We start from the raw sequence: 15,144 nt of genomic DNA, 5'->3' as shown, positions 1-15,144 counted from the left end.
CCAACATAGATGAGCGCATGCACATTTCTCAACAGTAGGCTGTCATTTGACTTGTATAAAGGGCCTTTGTAGTGTATATACACACAGTATAGATAAAAACAATTTTATATAATAAAAGTAAATTATTTCCATTCTAATCTAAGTAGGAAGCCTTGCGCACATGTCCAACCACTTTTTTAAAAACAAAAACAAAAACAAACAAAAAAATCAGCAAACTGACAACTTTATTGAGGCCAAATAAACATGATGGTGACTACAAGCAAACCAGAAGTTCAGATGCAGCTCACAGCAGTGAAGTTTAATGTAATAAAAATCAAATCTATTGCACCACAATAGAAAATATATTATTATATATTATTAACCCCAATGGTATTTAACCACTCCAAAATTGCTTGCTGAGCTGTGTCAGACGTGAATAAATCCACTTTCTTTAGTCTTTTTTACAGTTGATGGTAGACTTTTATATAATTGGGCTGGATATCAGATAACCCAGACAAATTTTACCTGTTATAAATTATATTTTGGAGTAAAATATCAAGGTCTTGGACCATAAATAATAATGTTTGGGATTAATAAAAAAAAATAACTTGGAAAAAGCGTTGAATAATTTAACAGTTTTGATTAAAAAGTACAACGAACCTCATGATAATATAAAACTTATCCCTTACTCTTAGGAGTGAAGGTAAGATTAAAGATAGAAAGGAAAATGAGGATGAGCGATATATATATATATATATATATATATATATATATATATATATATATATATATAAGATGTTGATTTCTACGTTAATTTACACTTGCCTCTATATACACTAAATGTCCATCAGGTGGCAGCAATGAGTGCACATTTGACAGCTGCACTAAAAACCTCACAGGCGAAGAAGTCAAAGGTAAATATGTTAGCATAAAGAGGAGCTGGACAGACTGAGCACCGTTTAGATATGTATTTCAATAAGCTCCACCGGCTGCTCACTGGCCTGTATAGCCTTAAAGCTGTCCCGGATAGCGGTGTGCTTCGCGGCCTAAGCTGGACTGTGGCCCGCAGAGAGCGGACAGTGAGGAGGAGGAGGAGCGGCTGTTCTGAGAGGGAGCACCGGGCAGGCCCCCCTCTGACCGGGTACACAGCACCCACACTTCCACTGGTTTTCTGGGGTTACTCACACAAACTACCACAAAAACAAGTCAACTTCTTGACTTTTTACTTTACGTTAGTTTTCCAGAGATGTGAAAATGCGGAGTATATTTAAGTATCACAAAATCTACAACATGACATTGTGATACCTACAGGTGATTGAATAACAGTGACTAAGCTGTTTATGAGTGGATGATATTAATGACACAGCAGGTAAAACTCAATACAAACTGACAGCTGTAACCAGTTGTGTGATTTGGTTTTACTTAGCAGAAAAGTTTTAAACACTTTTTCCTACTCCTACTTTCAAATATAAGTGAGATAATTGATGTGTCCTGTAGTGCTGGGCGATTTTGCCTAAAAAAAGAAAAAATTAAGTTTCGATTCGATTTTTGATTTTCGTTTTCTCTAATGCACCTTAAAATGACTGCAGACATCAGCTAAATTCTCAAAAGTGCAACTTTATTGCTGTGATTGTCCTCAGAGTTAAATGCATAGAACAATCCCAAAATAAAAAGTAAATGAGGCTCTGTCATTCAACAATTTCATGCTTTAACCCAGGTTTAAGTAAATAAGTAAGTAAGGTTTAAGCAAAAGTGCAACAGCAATTTCACAGTAGCTTAAACTTTCTGATTAAGAAATCAAATTACATATTTCCATTTGTTTTAATAGATTTTGGAAATTTAATATACATTTTTTTAAAACTTGTTGCTGTCTGCTGATGATGGGTCCCAAAAGCAAGACCAGTTCAGAACCCTGGTTCCTATTGGGACTGAGTTAATCGTATAAAAGCACCGTTAAATAAGTACAATAAATTATCTTTGATTAATCTTTATTTATTATTGTTTTTAATTATGTGATTGTGTATTTATATATTTCCTTTCCTTCTCCATTTATTATGTTTATTTTTTTTCTTCTCCTTTTAATGTAACAGCAAGCTCGTCATCATTACAAAATTTGAAAGAAGAAAGTTTTGTTTCATTTAACTCATGGAATTTAGTTTTTTTTTTTCTTTTTGATAACTCTTAGTTTGTCTGTGGAATTTGTTAGTTCTGGGTTTTTTTTTTTATTGTCAATTGTTTTTATTTTCTTCTTACACAAGGATGGACAGTTATGGAATTATGTTTGCATTTCTTAATGTGTTCATACTGAAATCTTTGTTATTAATATTATTATTACTGGTAATTTTACTCTGACCCTCCCATAGGAGGTGAGGTCCTTTGATGGCTTCATGACCTTTCCTGACACATTTATTTTTCATGTTTCTAATTTACTTTTGTAATCCTTTTATAATGTGTATAATCTAAACTGATTTTTTTTTCTTTTCCTCTATCCCTTCTCTCTACCACACACACATAGAGTATTGTAATGTGTAGAAATTGTAAATTTGTTTCTCGTATGTCAACTGTCAGCGTATTGTACTATGTATATATGTTGGGGAAAAAAAGTAGCAATAAAATAACCTGTTCGTACACTTCCAATTAATTCAAGCAGTGTTGTCTAAACCTACTCATTAGAGCTGCTTTGTGCTTGCTTGAAACAGTGGTATACTACTAAAGTATGTGATTATACAATTAAACTAGTCAACTAGTTGAAAATGTACTAAGGTTTCTTAAAAATAGTTTGAGGTCCGAAGGATGACATGAAGAAATATTTCTTCAAATTACTACCCTCCTGCCAGTGATTTGTGTAATATATTTGTTGGTTTGGTTTGTGTTTTTATGGTTCAAATAAAGAGGAGCTACAGTAATGTGGGCAGACTACTGTGCCTCAGCAGCTGAGTGTAAAAGAGCAGTAGTTTGTGTCTGAACAGATTTCAATCTTTAACGTTCAAATTTATTCTGCAGTTTTCCAACACTTGATGTTTCATACACAAGGCTGTCATTAAGTGTCTGCTAAATTATGACACCTTTGGAGCTATGTTGTCATTTCTTGGGTAAGTTGAAGGGATCTAGTGGGATTGGGTATGGTTAGAGGTTAGGGTAACAAGGGGTTAGCGTAACAAACAACACTTAATGACAGCCTTCATGGCACCTTATTATCCCCTGCCACAAAGTGTGGAAGGGGGATATAGGTTTAAGCTCCGTCCATCCGTGCGTCCGTCCGTCCTAGTTTGAGCTCCGTCCGTGCGTTCATCCGTCCGCGTTAAAGGGGACAGCTTTTCTGAGAAATCGTTTAAGATAGGATAACCAAATTCGGTGTGTGGCTTTAGGGTATCAATACCTTGATGGAGTTCGAAAATGAAAAGCGCGCAAATATTTTTCCCAGAGTTATTGCCCTTGTTTTGTTTTTTGGACCTATTCGAGGTCTCTCAAAGGGGACAGCTTTTCTTAGAAATGGTTTAAGATAGTTAGTAATTTTATATTCTCATGTGATAATATTTTCTTATGTATACATCTAAGTTCTAGATTTAGGACATTTAGGAAAAGGTTGTGAGTTATAATGACAACCATTCTGGCGGGGGATGTTGATGACTGTCTTCTTGTTCATGCTAATGACAGGTGTCATGTTATAAGCTTAATGTCAGGTGTCATGTCATAAGCTTAATGTCAGCCTTTATCTATAAAACTTTATGTAAAGTGTTACCGCATTTTCTAAATCTACAAGTAAGATTCTTTGTATATTTTATTATGAAAGAAAGTCTTGGTTGTTTTTGAAAATAAGTAAGATTTTTTGTAATGATAGACTTGACTTCAACCAAGGCCAAACCTGTGAAGTCTGCATGGTTTGCATCTTTCAGTGTTTTTTTTTTTCATTCTGAAAAAAAGCAACAGTTTTTAATCATTTCACCTTTATAAATGTAACTTTTTCCACACAAACACAATTTCTGTGCAATAATTTGGAAATTTCAAGATGCTATTAATCGTGATAATGTCAGTTTTGCTTATAACTAGGTAATTAAAGAAAAAAAAAAGTTCATCACACCTGTTATTTGTTTATCTTTTCTTTGCATAGTGCTCGAGCAGTTTCTCAAACTACAGTGGACCCGGATGAGGTGAAAAGATTCCAGTCGCTGGCCAGCAGGTGGTGGGATGAACATGGAGAGTTTGCAGCTCTGCACTCCATGAACGACCTCAGAGTACCTTTTATACGGTGAGTTTTTGTTCCATATGGTTCTTTCCTGGAACGGCACAGCTCTGTCACAGTTGGCACAGGTGATTGATTATCAGGGGTGTTGATGAATAGCGTCAGCAGCCTCCAATGTGCACATGGACAGTCAGTCCATGGACAGTCAGCATATCAGGCATGTATTTAAAGTGACAGGGTTTCTCCAGCCATGTCTGTGTTTCCAGCTCACCCCATCCTGTATCTGCCCATGTTTGGGGGGCTGGCTGAGTTGTTTTTGATTGATAAGATCTGTTATTGGTGTGCTTTTCCATCTACATGACAGTATTCTCCCAGATGGGCCTGTGAGCCAGATTCCCTGCCCCCTCTTTGTGCTCTTAGTGGTTGTAGGGGTAAGGTTGGTGATGTGTTCTTATGATGGCAGCCTGACAGATTCAGAGACGATTCTGTCTGAGTGAAGCTGATCAGTCTCTGCCTTCAGGCAGTGTTTGAAGAAGCAGCAGCAGAACTGCCCCTGACGCAGCTCAACGTTTTCTACTTAACGGTTAACCCTGCTGTCCTTTTTTGATTTAATGGTTCCTGTGATTAGTTTGCAACAATGTGGCTGATTGGGTTGACTTTACTGTAGTGGATATACAATAGTCTCAGAGGGTGGTGATATTAGTTGTCAGAATACACCTGAAATTAAAGGTATAGAGGAGCATTTTCTCAAAGTTTAGAAAAGAAACGCCCTCTCCCCTTTTTTGAAAAAGTGCACATGCGCAACACTCTACCTGCTCCCAAGAGCGAACGCCTATTAAACAATAGCGAGAGAATGTGCACAAGCCCGGTTTTCTTCGTGCACAGCTCTTTTTACAAGTTGGTGTTGGCATCGCTCATACAAGCTTACGAGAACGAAGAGCTTCAATAAATGGCTGAAACCATAGTTCACAAAACGCATAAACACTGGTAAAGGTGCGTTCACACAGAATGCGACTGTAGCGACTGCAGTCACTTCAAGTGGTGTGTGCGTGTGTGTGTGTGTGTGTGGTCATATCATAGACAGTGTTGCTTTTACGGTTTAAATGATCAACTTACAGGGTTACTAAAGGATGAGTTTATGCAGAATGTAGGCTTATTCAAGACATTAACCATTTAATTTTGCCCCGGTAAATTCAAGAGGTCCCGGCTGCAGACCTTCGCTGCAGCCGTTTCACTGTAGCGGGTGGGAGGGGCTACTGCCATGGCTCTATAGACAGTGACGGCTGGGGGAGTTGTTGCTTAAAAAGTTTAAATTTTTCAACTTTGAGCGACTAGGTCGCGCTTGACTAGTTGCTCAAATCACGCAAGTCACATCTCTTGAGGGGAGATAACTTGAGGTGGCATCATTTATATTGATTTGAATGCAATCTTGTCGCTTCAGTCACTCCAGTCACGTTGGGTGTGAACGCACCTTTAGTGCGCATGCACAGCAAGTACACTTGTAAATAGTTTTTTGTGAGGATTGTTTATGTTCTTGTTCCATGAATATTTCAGTTCTTTGGCTACAGTGATAATAAAGATGATGATATATCCCTATCATCATCAATAATAGTAATAGTAATAGTAATAATACTAATGATGATGATATTAATAATAATAATAATAATAATAATAATAATAATAATAATAATAATAATAGCAGTATTAAAATAATATAATAAGAATGCAGTAACTATAATACAATAATAAAAACAATATTAATAATAAACATATTAAATAATAATAAGTTAATATAAGAATATAATAATAATAATATAACAATAATAAAAATAGCAATGATGTTACTAATAATAAACAATGGGAATACCAGTATCTATAATAGAAAATATAATAATAGAAATAATAATATGATAATGAGAATATAATGATAATTATAAGAATAACAATAACAATTATACAGTAGTAGTACAATTATATAATAATTGTCATATGCAATATATAGCCTTAAACAATGCTGTCAATAAAACTATCTATCTATCTATCTATCTATCTATCTATCTATCTATCTATCTATCTATCTATCTATCTATCATGTCTGACATTTATTACAAACAAACCCTGTGAAAATTGCTTAAGAATTGAGCGATTAATGACAACTTGAATTGTGTAAGCACATCATTTCTCTATAGATGTAATGCACTGTAGGAGACTTTCACATCCTCATTGTCCAGTTAAAGCTATGTAACTTCCTGTGACAACCTGCTTTACTTAGTTAATAACATGGAGTACTGGAAGCCAGGTCTTCACGATCAATTAAGATCTACGTTTTTTTTTTTTTTTGCGTCGTACTGGATTTTACAGCTCATGAAAAGCAATCGTATGAGAAGTCAAATCCTAGCACCTATTGTGTGCCAGTGCATCCTGCAACAAATTGGTTTAATCACAGATTAACTATTCAGTTGGAGCCTGCAGATTAGTTCTTATCGAGATCAATCTAAGACATAGTTTGCTATGTGCATTTTTTTTAAGGTGCTTTGATTTTTCCCGTCTCCTCTGCAGGGATAATCTCCTGAACGTGCACAGAGCACGACATCCTGGAAAGCCTCTTGCAGGATTGAACATCCTAGATGTGGGCTGTGGAGGAGGACTTCTCACTGAGGTAAGAACACGTGTCATTACAAAGAATCGTCTAAAACCAGAGCAAACAAAGGAAAACATGGTTGAACTGTGTTTGAACTACTTCTTTTTTTGTCAGACCCGGTGGTTTTGTTTTGATGCTCATGCCTATTTTGTGTTTGTTTCAGTGTCAAACATCACACATGCACATGTAGCTCAGGCCCTCCTTGTCACCCTGGTGCTTGTTCTCTTTTGAGCTGACTGGTCACGGGTGTGGTGGATAGGACAGCTGATCGTTTACAGTTGTTTATCTGTTTGTTAGCGCTGATATCTGCGCAGCTCGGAAACAGCTTCCATGTAAATTGAGGACATACAAGCGGTCCTGTATGATCAGAGGAGACAAAATCAGGCCCTGCAGCTGCGCAGCCCTGTCATGTTCCCTCGCTGATGCAAACAACACAAAATGCCAAAAAGTGTCTGAGAATAGTGGTGGTTGCTGTGTGTCATGTCACTATATGGCATTCCTGCAGCACGGATCACCCCTTAGAGGACTGACGCTTGCCCCTGGAAGAGGGAGGGTGTACATTTAGCTTGTGTCCACGGGAAGGCCCTGCAGTGCATGGTGCTATGTCTGTTTTTAGATCAGGAGGCTTGTTAAAAGCAAAGGGCTGCTCGTAGAAAGGACTTAAGAATGTATGTGTGTGTGTGTGTGTATCCATCACAACATGTGTACTGAATAGAGCAGGATAAATAATGGTGGGTGTGAATGTGTACTGATGAATACATTTTTCTTTGTTTTTATCTGTGAACATTGTTGTCCTAAAACCCATCTAGGTGATAAACACAAAGGTGATGTAATCAGAATCAGTCAAATGCAGGTACATAGTAATGCTGCCAGTATCCAGTTAGCATTTGATGCTAACTAAGCTCACTTGTGTCTTGTTTTTTTTTAATTTGAAGGAGAATGCTGATAACCAGCTTCATAGTACAGCTGCTATGTGATTGTGAATGTCTGGTTACATCAAACTGGCTAACAGGGAGATATCAGAGGATATTTATGGGTTGCTTCTGTACTGCCTGTCCTTTACAGCCCCTTGGTCGCCTTGGAGCTACAGTGTTGGGCATTGACCCAGTGGAGGACAGCATTGGCACTGCCCGGCTGCACTCCTCCTTTGACCCAGACCTCCGTCAGCATGTCTCCTACAGTGCCTGCACCTTGGAGGATCTCTGCGCTAGAGACGAGCCTGAGGTGGCCCAGTTTGATGCAGTGGTCGCTTCTGAAGTCGTTGAACATCTGGCTGATGTGGAAATGTTTGCCTCCAGCTGCAGTCAGATGCTGAAGGTGTGTATCTGTGCTGTGTGTTAAGGTTTTGCACAAGTGGAGAAGGGAGCACCTCTTAATGAGCACATGATGGGTTGGTTTAGTGTGTGTGTCATGCGGGTGTTGGTGTGGGGTTTTACTGAGTATGAAAAAGCAGCAGCATCAGTGGTGCATCTGAGGGGAGCTAATCTCCTGGTTCAGTGGGACAAAGGAAAACATCACACTGATCCTAACCTAATACTCTCTACATTTGGGTGAGGCAGAACTGGCTATCACGCCTACATCTGTGGTTTTTCCATCTTTTACTCTTTGAAAGTTAACATGACTGCAGGCTCTGAATGCAGAGACGTCTTAATATGAGTGCCTGCTTTTTAGGATTCATCGTGAGCTTCATGCTTTTAATCTTGGCCTCGCTCAACTTAAACCCTGAGGTGTGTTACATTTGGGAGTCTTTCCACTAAAAGCTTGAAATCCAGCCTACAAATGCCCTCCTGACACAGAAACAACCACACAGTGCACTTTCACAGCAGTGTTGCTTCAGAGAAGCACGACTGAACCCTTTCCTCTTCCTGTATGTGCAGCCAGACGGTTCGCTCTTTATCACCACTATCAACAGGACCAACCTGTCCTACGCTCTGGGGATCGTCGCAGCCGAGCAGCTGCTGCGCATCGTTCCCAGTGGCACACATGACTGGGAAAAGTTTATCAGCCCCGTGGAGCTGGAGCGCCTGCTGGAGTCCAGTAAGTCCTAAAGGTCTTCACACAAAATGGAGTGGTGTAAATAATAGATGATCATTTTGTTGTTGTTTGCACTTAAAATAAAGATATATAGTGCGGCAAAAAAGTATTTAGTCAGCCACCATTTGTGCAAGTTCTCCCACTTGAAAAGATGAGAGGCCTGTAATTTTCATCATAGGTATACCTCAACTATGAGAGACAAAATGAGAAAAAAAAATCGTTTTCTGTAAGTCTTCATAAGGTTTTCACATACTGTTGCTGGTATTTTGGCCCAATCCTCCATGCAGATCATTGTCGTGCTGAAAGACCCAGCCACGTTTCATCTTCAATGCCGTTGCTGATGGAAGGAGGTTTTCACTCAAAGTCTCACGATACATGGCCCCATTTATTCTTTCCTTTACACGGATCAGTCGTCCTGGTCCCTTTGCAGAGAAACAGCCCTAAAGCATGATGTTACCACCCATATGCTTTACAGTAGGTATGGTGTTCTTTCTCCTCCAAACACAACGAGTTGAGTTTTTACCAAAAAGTTCTATTTTGGTTTCATCTGATCACATGACATCCACCCAATCCTCTTCTCATCATCCAAATGCTCTCTAGCAAACTTCAAACGGGCCCGGACATGTACTGGCTTAAACAGGGGGACACGTCTGGCACTGCAGGATTTGAGTCCCTGGCGGTGTTGTGTGTTACTGATGGTAGCCTTTATTACTTTGGTCCCAGCTCTCTGCAGGTAATTCACTAGGTCCCCCATGTGGTTCTGGGATTTTTGCTCACCGTTCTTGTGATCATTTTGACCCCACGTGGTGAGATCTTGTGTTGAGCCCCAGATCGAGGGAGATTATTAGTGATCTTGAATGTCTTCCATTTAATAATAATTGCTCCCACAGTTGATTTCTTCACACCAAGCTGCTTACCTACTGCAGATTCAGTCTTCCTAGCCTGGTGCAGGGCTACAATTTTGTTTCTGGTGTCATTTGACAGCTCTTTGGTCTTGGCCATAGTGGAGTTTGGAGTGTGACTGTTTGAGGTTGTGGACAGGTGTCTTTTATACTGATAACGAGTTCAAACAGGTGTCATTAATACAGGTAACAGTAACAGGTCTGTGAGAGCCAGAAATCTTGCTTGTTTGTAGGTGACCAAATACTTATTTTACCAATTATTCATTACAAATCCTACATGTGATTTTCTAGATTTTTTTTTCTCATTTTGTATCTCATAGTTGAGGTATACCTATGATGAAAATTACAGGCCTCTCTCATCTTTTTAAGTGGGAGAACTTGCACAATTGGTCACTGACTAAATACTTTTTTGCCCCACTGTAAACAATGTCCACTCATTGGACAGTTTGAGGAAGTTGACTCTTTTCTTAAATATTTGCTTACAATTCCCATAGTTCTGTATTGGATGAAGATGCCTGAGTATCCTGAGGACTGCAGTTCCCATATCATTTTACTAATACCAGGTTTTCTTGTGTTTTCCTGTATTCTGTGTCTTTCTTCAGATGGTTTCTCAGTGCAGTCTGTCCAAGGAATGCTCTACAACCCAGTATCAGGAGCTTGGTGCTGGACTAACAGCACTGCCATAAACTACGCCCTCCACGCGGTCAAACTGAGTTCTGGAGCCAGGGACAGTGGCTCTGAACCACAGGAGAACACGACTCACACCAGCACCAGCATCTAGGCAGGAGGTCCACCATCACAGCAGTGAAGTAGAAAGGCCCTGTGGGACAGCTGGGATGTGACGTATCACAGAGCAAACAGAGGGGTTGGTTCAGAGACACTAGTCTGCTCCACAATGATGGAGTTTTACAGAAGGCTGAATAAAAGTGTGTTTGTGTACAACTGAATGTTCCTTCTCTGAACTTTGGATCTTTGCACTTCATCTGAAAATCTATAAGCCCTAAAAAAAGTTGAATGTATTTGATCCAAGATGATGGAGTTTTATCATTTATTTCAATGTCAGACTGAATAAAATCTAAGTTCCTTAACACAAAGTTAATTTAGTCATTTTTTTGGTTATCAACTGATAATCATTACAATAGATCTACTGTAGTTGATCCACAAAAAATTATGTTGTTAACTTTTAAAAACATTTTTGAGGCATTTGGGAATGACCTGTTAAATAAATAAAGGCAGACAGGTGATATGTTCTGTGGAAGCTGCTATAAACTGTTTTAGAAGAATCTATTTCCTTTTTGAAAGAGCAACAGCGAGAGACGCTTTGTGCATCTTTAGACGGTAAATGCCGATGACGACATAATTTGTTCCCGTGTGATTGGCTAAAACAAATCATGGTGGACAGGCGCTTCACCCAATCAGCTTCAAGCATTCTGTTCATGTTCCTCACTGGTTCCGAAAGGATTTGCCAGACATAGACCCAGATCGATGTGGAGAACTCGAGTTAGAGGGAGGGCCACACATCAATCTGGCTCTTGCCAGGTTAGAGATCCTGCCCCAAGAGAAGGAGTTCAAGTACTTCAGGATCTTGTTCATGAGTGAGGGTAGAGCAGGAGACAGAGGCGGGATTGATGCGGCGTATGCATCGATACATCGTGGTGAAGAGGGAGTTGAACCAAAAGGCAGAACCAAAGCTCAAGAATTACGGGTTGATCCTCGTTCCTACCTTCACCTACGCCATGAGCTTTGGGTCATGACCGTAAAGACGAGATCGCAGGTATAAGCAGCAGAAATGAGCTTCTGGAGGAGCCGCTGCTCCTCCGCGTTGAGAAGAGCCAGGTCACGTGGCTCAGGCGCCTGATTAGGGCGCCTCCGTGGTGATGTGATCAGGAAGGAGCCCCCGATGAAGATCCAGGACACGCTGGAGAGACTGTCTCTGCTGGCCTGGGAATGCCGCAGGTTCCCCTGGGAAGAGGGAAGTCTGGGCCTCTCCGCTAAGGATGCTGCCCCAGCGAACCGACCACACAAGAGAGGTAGAAGATGGATGGATGACTTACAATGTCGTGACAACAACGCTAGCTTAAGTCATTTACCAAAAGATCCTTGCTCGTCTCAGCTTTAAGCTTAAAACGTGCAGAGTAACTTCTGTCCAAGATTGTTCAATCATTTTTTTAAATATTTTTTTTTGCTTCACATAAACATAATATAAACTCTATAAGTAAGAGCTGTGGTTGAGTCCTTACAGCAGAGGGAGCACAGTCAGCTCCTCTGGGAATGGACTGGCCTCTCAATGTATTATATAATATAAATATCTGCCAGGGAGTGACGCTCTCATGATGTTCTAGAGAAAAATGTCCTCACGAAGTCAATAATTCGCTCTTAAAGGAACAGTGTAATAATAACACCAGGTCTGATCTGACCTTGCTCAGCTCACATTTCTTGGAGCGATGAACCTAAAACCATCAAGACACGTGACTTTACCTCACATTCCCACGTATTAACCCTCATGCACGATGCGCGCTCCCGTCAGCTCTGCAGCGAGGATTCTAGAGATGAACAGACATTCCTTCATAGACTCACAGGAACCGCTGAGGCCGAGCAGATGTGAGGGTGTATGGGCTGTTTCTTCCTCTCCAGCCCCCGGTATGACCTCCACACAGAGCCATGGTTCACTTGCTGCTGAAGCTCAGGATGAGCATCTTCCTCCACCTGTCGAGATGTTCCACAGTGAGTGATTAAAACACTGTTTTCTTTCTAACTGTTGAACTCAAACAGGTAGATTATGTTTCTATTTGGCTTCAAACATCAGGTTGGCGGGCTTCAGCTGCCACGCCACAAGGTCTATTTGTGAATTTGCCTTGAGATAATATATATATATATATATATATATATATATATATATATATATATATATATATATATAAATAATATAAAAATAATATATATATATATATATATATATATATAGGAACAGCAAAGATACTGCACAGAACCCTCAAGGTCCCAGGACCCGAGCTTGGAGGAAAAAAGAGACGCGGAGGGTGAGGAAGAGTTTATATATATATAGAATTTTTGTTGGGCATCTTTCCTGTTTCATCAAAAATTTATTTGTTGCCAAATCTGATGTCTTTGTTTTTGTTTAGAAAAATATTTATTAAATAATAAATTATTATATACCCATTTTTAATATGTAAATTACTACATGAATGTAAAGGGAATGTTTTAATCACTTTTTGTTTTGTAATTATTTGTAATAATAATAATAATAATAACTAGGCAAGACCTGTATTTGCAAGGTGAATATGTATTTGGCAATTGAAAATTGAAAAAAATGGCAAAAATGACAACCTGTATCTGTATTTGTTGCCAAGTTTGTTGTTTTTATTAATTAAATTCAAAGTAATAATGCAGGAAAAACAGAAGACTGACTTTGACCTTAAATTTCACATTGAACACATTGAAAGGAAATGTTGTTCAATGGTACCAGTTTGAGCACCGTATCTCAATTTGTGGCCAAGTTATAAGGAAAAAAGTATTTTTTTTTTTTGTTTTTGTTTTGACTGAGCTTCGTCATCCTGAGAGCGTTGAGGTCTCATTTTGTTCACTTTTCTGAAGAGTTCATGACCTTAAATATGAACATGGTCACACATTGTAAGGATGTTGTTCAATGGTAGCATTGGCTACGTTATAGGGGAAAAAAAACTTTTTTTTTGTGACGTCATGAACTTTGACCCTACCAATCTTTTTACTGGTAGAACGTACAGCTTCGGTCCAAATTAAATAAAATTCTCCACTTGAGATGAGCTTTTCATAAATGTAAGCATTGAACTTGTATGATAAATATTCGTTTCATTCATTTTTAACACCTGACGTGACCTTGACCTTGACATTTTGGCTCCAAAAAGGGTCAACTGCACATCCTTGACATTGCCCCTATAAGATGACATACAGTATGTGTCATAAGTGCTGCATTAATAGCCTAGGAGGAGTTCTAGGACTAAGCAAAAAGCAATTTACGGAAGAAAAATAATAATAGGAACTCCAACAATTACAATTAGTCTTCGGACGAAAAATATAGTTTTACCTCTCTTGTGTTTGTCTTTTACTTTGTACATTCAGTCTAGAAAATGCTACATTATTTTTAGTTGAATGATTCTGTAAAGCATCTGTCAAACTCCTACGGTCCAGTTTGGTCCGTCGGAGGAAGGAACATTAATCATTTTGTAAATTACCAAATAATTAAGATGTAAATATCTGTCTCTCCAAAAATACAAATTCAATGACACTCCACAGTCAGCTTTAATCACAAATTATGGCAGGAGCTTTTTTTTTTCAAAACTCACAAACATTCGTTTAAAAATTCCATTATTTATTGATTGGACATTATTGGTGCCTTACATTAAGTGTAAACTCGGTTACAATAATTTTGAAAATGCCTCCCAACCGCCACCTAAAATCTGTATCTGTATTTGGCCTCTGAGCAAAAATGAGTTTTACACCCCTGCTAGAGACTATTAATCCACTAAAACTACTTTACAAAGATTACTTTTGGTTTTCTCATTTAACACTTTGTCCTTTTACACTAACTATCCACAGAATTAGCCACTGATTGGACTAAACTAGCTATGATTAATTTCGGTCTTAACAAACATTTTTGTCCTTATGAAGTCATCACACACTATGAGGGAAAAAATAATCAGTCAACACTGTTTTTGTAATAGCATTGTGCATTGGTCCCAATTCAATCCACTAAATGTATCAATTTCCTGTTTGATCATGATCAGATCAATGTGCACATGTCAGAGAAGCCTACCAGCCAATCAGCTCTGTCCATCAGTGGGAACCACTGTTCTCACCTGAAGACTGGGGGCTTTGGTAGGGTGGGTGTCTCCATCACTTGAGCAAGACAATAGGTCTGTTGCAACAAGTCAGCAGAGTTTGTTATTGGCAATCCGGAATATTCTCAACTCTGTCTTCAAAATAAAAGCACAAATAAATGACAATATATTGGTGTTTTCTTAACCTTGTCTGTTTCCTCTCTATGGTATTATTTTTAGACTAGTTAAACAGTAAAATAAATTGTTTTTTATTTTATTTTATATTCTCATTAACGCATATGATACTACAGAAAACTACAAAACAAATCAACAGTGAGTGCAGACTGTATTTGGACTTTACCATTTAAGCTGATTACAAACTGTTATAGATTAGACTATTAGCCTTGACATGAGTAGACTACAGTACTTTTCCTTTGCTGAAAGCTAATTTCCCAACAATTCACCAGCACAACACTCATCTTAGCTGCTGGACAGTCAGCAGCACTGTGATCATAAGACATGCTTGACCTTCATATATGTCTAAAATAAACGTGAATGCAATCTAAAGCAGTGATGTGTGATCAGGTTTAT

At 38.7% G+C, this 15,144-nt stretch overlaps 1 protein-coding gene across 1 annotated transcript; it reads left to right on the top strand.

Moving 5' to 3' along the window:
- The first annotated feature begins 863 nt into the window (after window positions 1–863).
- Window positions 864–10,782, top strand: coq3 (coenzyme Q3 methyltransferase). The gene is made up of 6 exons (XM_028471208.1): window positions 864–1,120; window positions 4,091–4,228; window positions 6,722–6,821; window positions 7,869–8,120; window positions 8,681–8,840; window positions 10,342–10,782. The coding sequence occupies exons 1-6, from the start codon at window positions 945–947 to the stop codon at window positions 10,518–10,520; spliced, it is 1,005 nt and encodes a 334-aa protein (XP_028327009.1). The 5' UTR covers window positions 864–944; the 3' UTR covers window positions 10,521–10,782.
- The last annotated feature ends 4,362 nt before the right edge of the window (window positions 10,783–15,144 follow it).

This window comes from Gouania willdenowi, chromosome 16 (genome assembly GCF_900634775.1).
Source record: "Gouania willdenowi chromosome 16, fGouWil2.1, whole genome shotgun sequence".
Classification (NCBI taxonomy): domain Eukaryota; kingdom Metazoa; phylum Chordata; class Actinopteri; order Blenniiformes; family Gobiesocidae; genus Gouania; species Gouania willdenowi.
The sequence above is the reverse complement of the archived record's forward strand: the minus strand, read 5'-3'. Positions and strand labels throughout refer to the sequence as shown.

What these genes read in the sequence shown, in the direction of transcription:
- coq3 (XM_028471208.1), top strand. Translation starts at nt 945, where the DNA reads ATGTATTTCAATAAGCTCCACCGGCTGCTCACTGGCCTGTATAGCCTT. An exon ending in GAGGAGGACTTCTCACTGAG is followed by an intron (nt 6,822 to 7,868) that starts GTAAGAACACGT and finishes TGTCCTTTACAG; the next exon opens with CCCCTTGGTCGCCTTGGAGC. An exon ending in GGAGCGCCTGCTGGAGTCCA is followed by an intron (nt 8,841 to 10,341) that starts GTAAGTCCTAAA and finishes GTCTTTCTTCAG; the next exon opens with ATGGTTTCTCAGTGCAGTCT.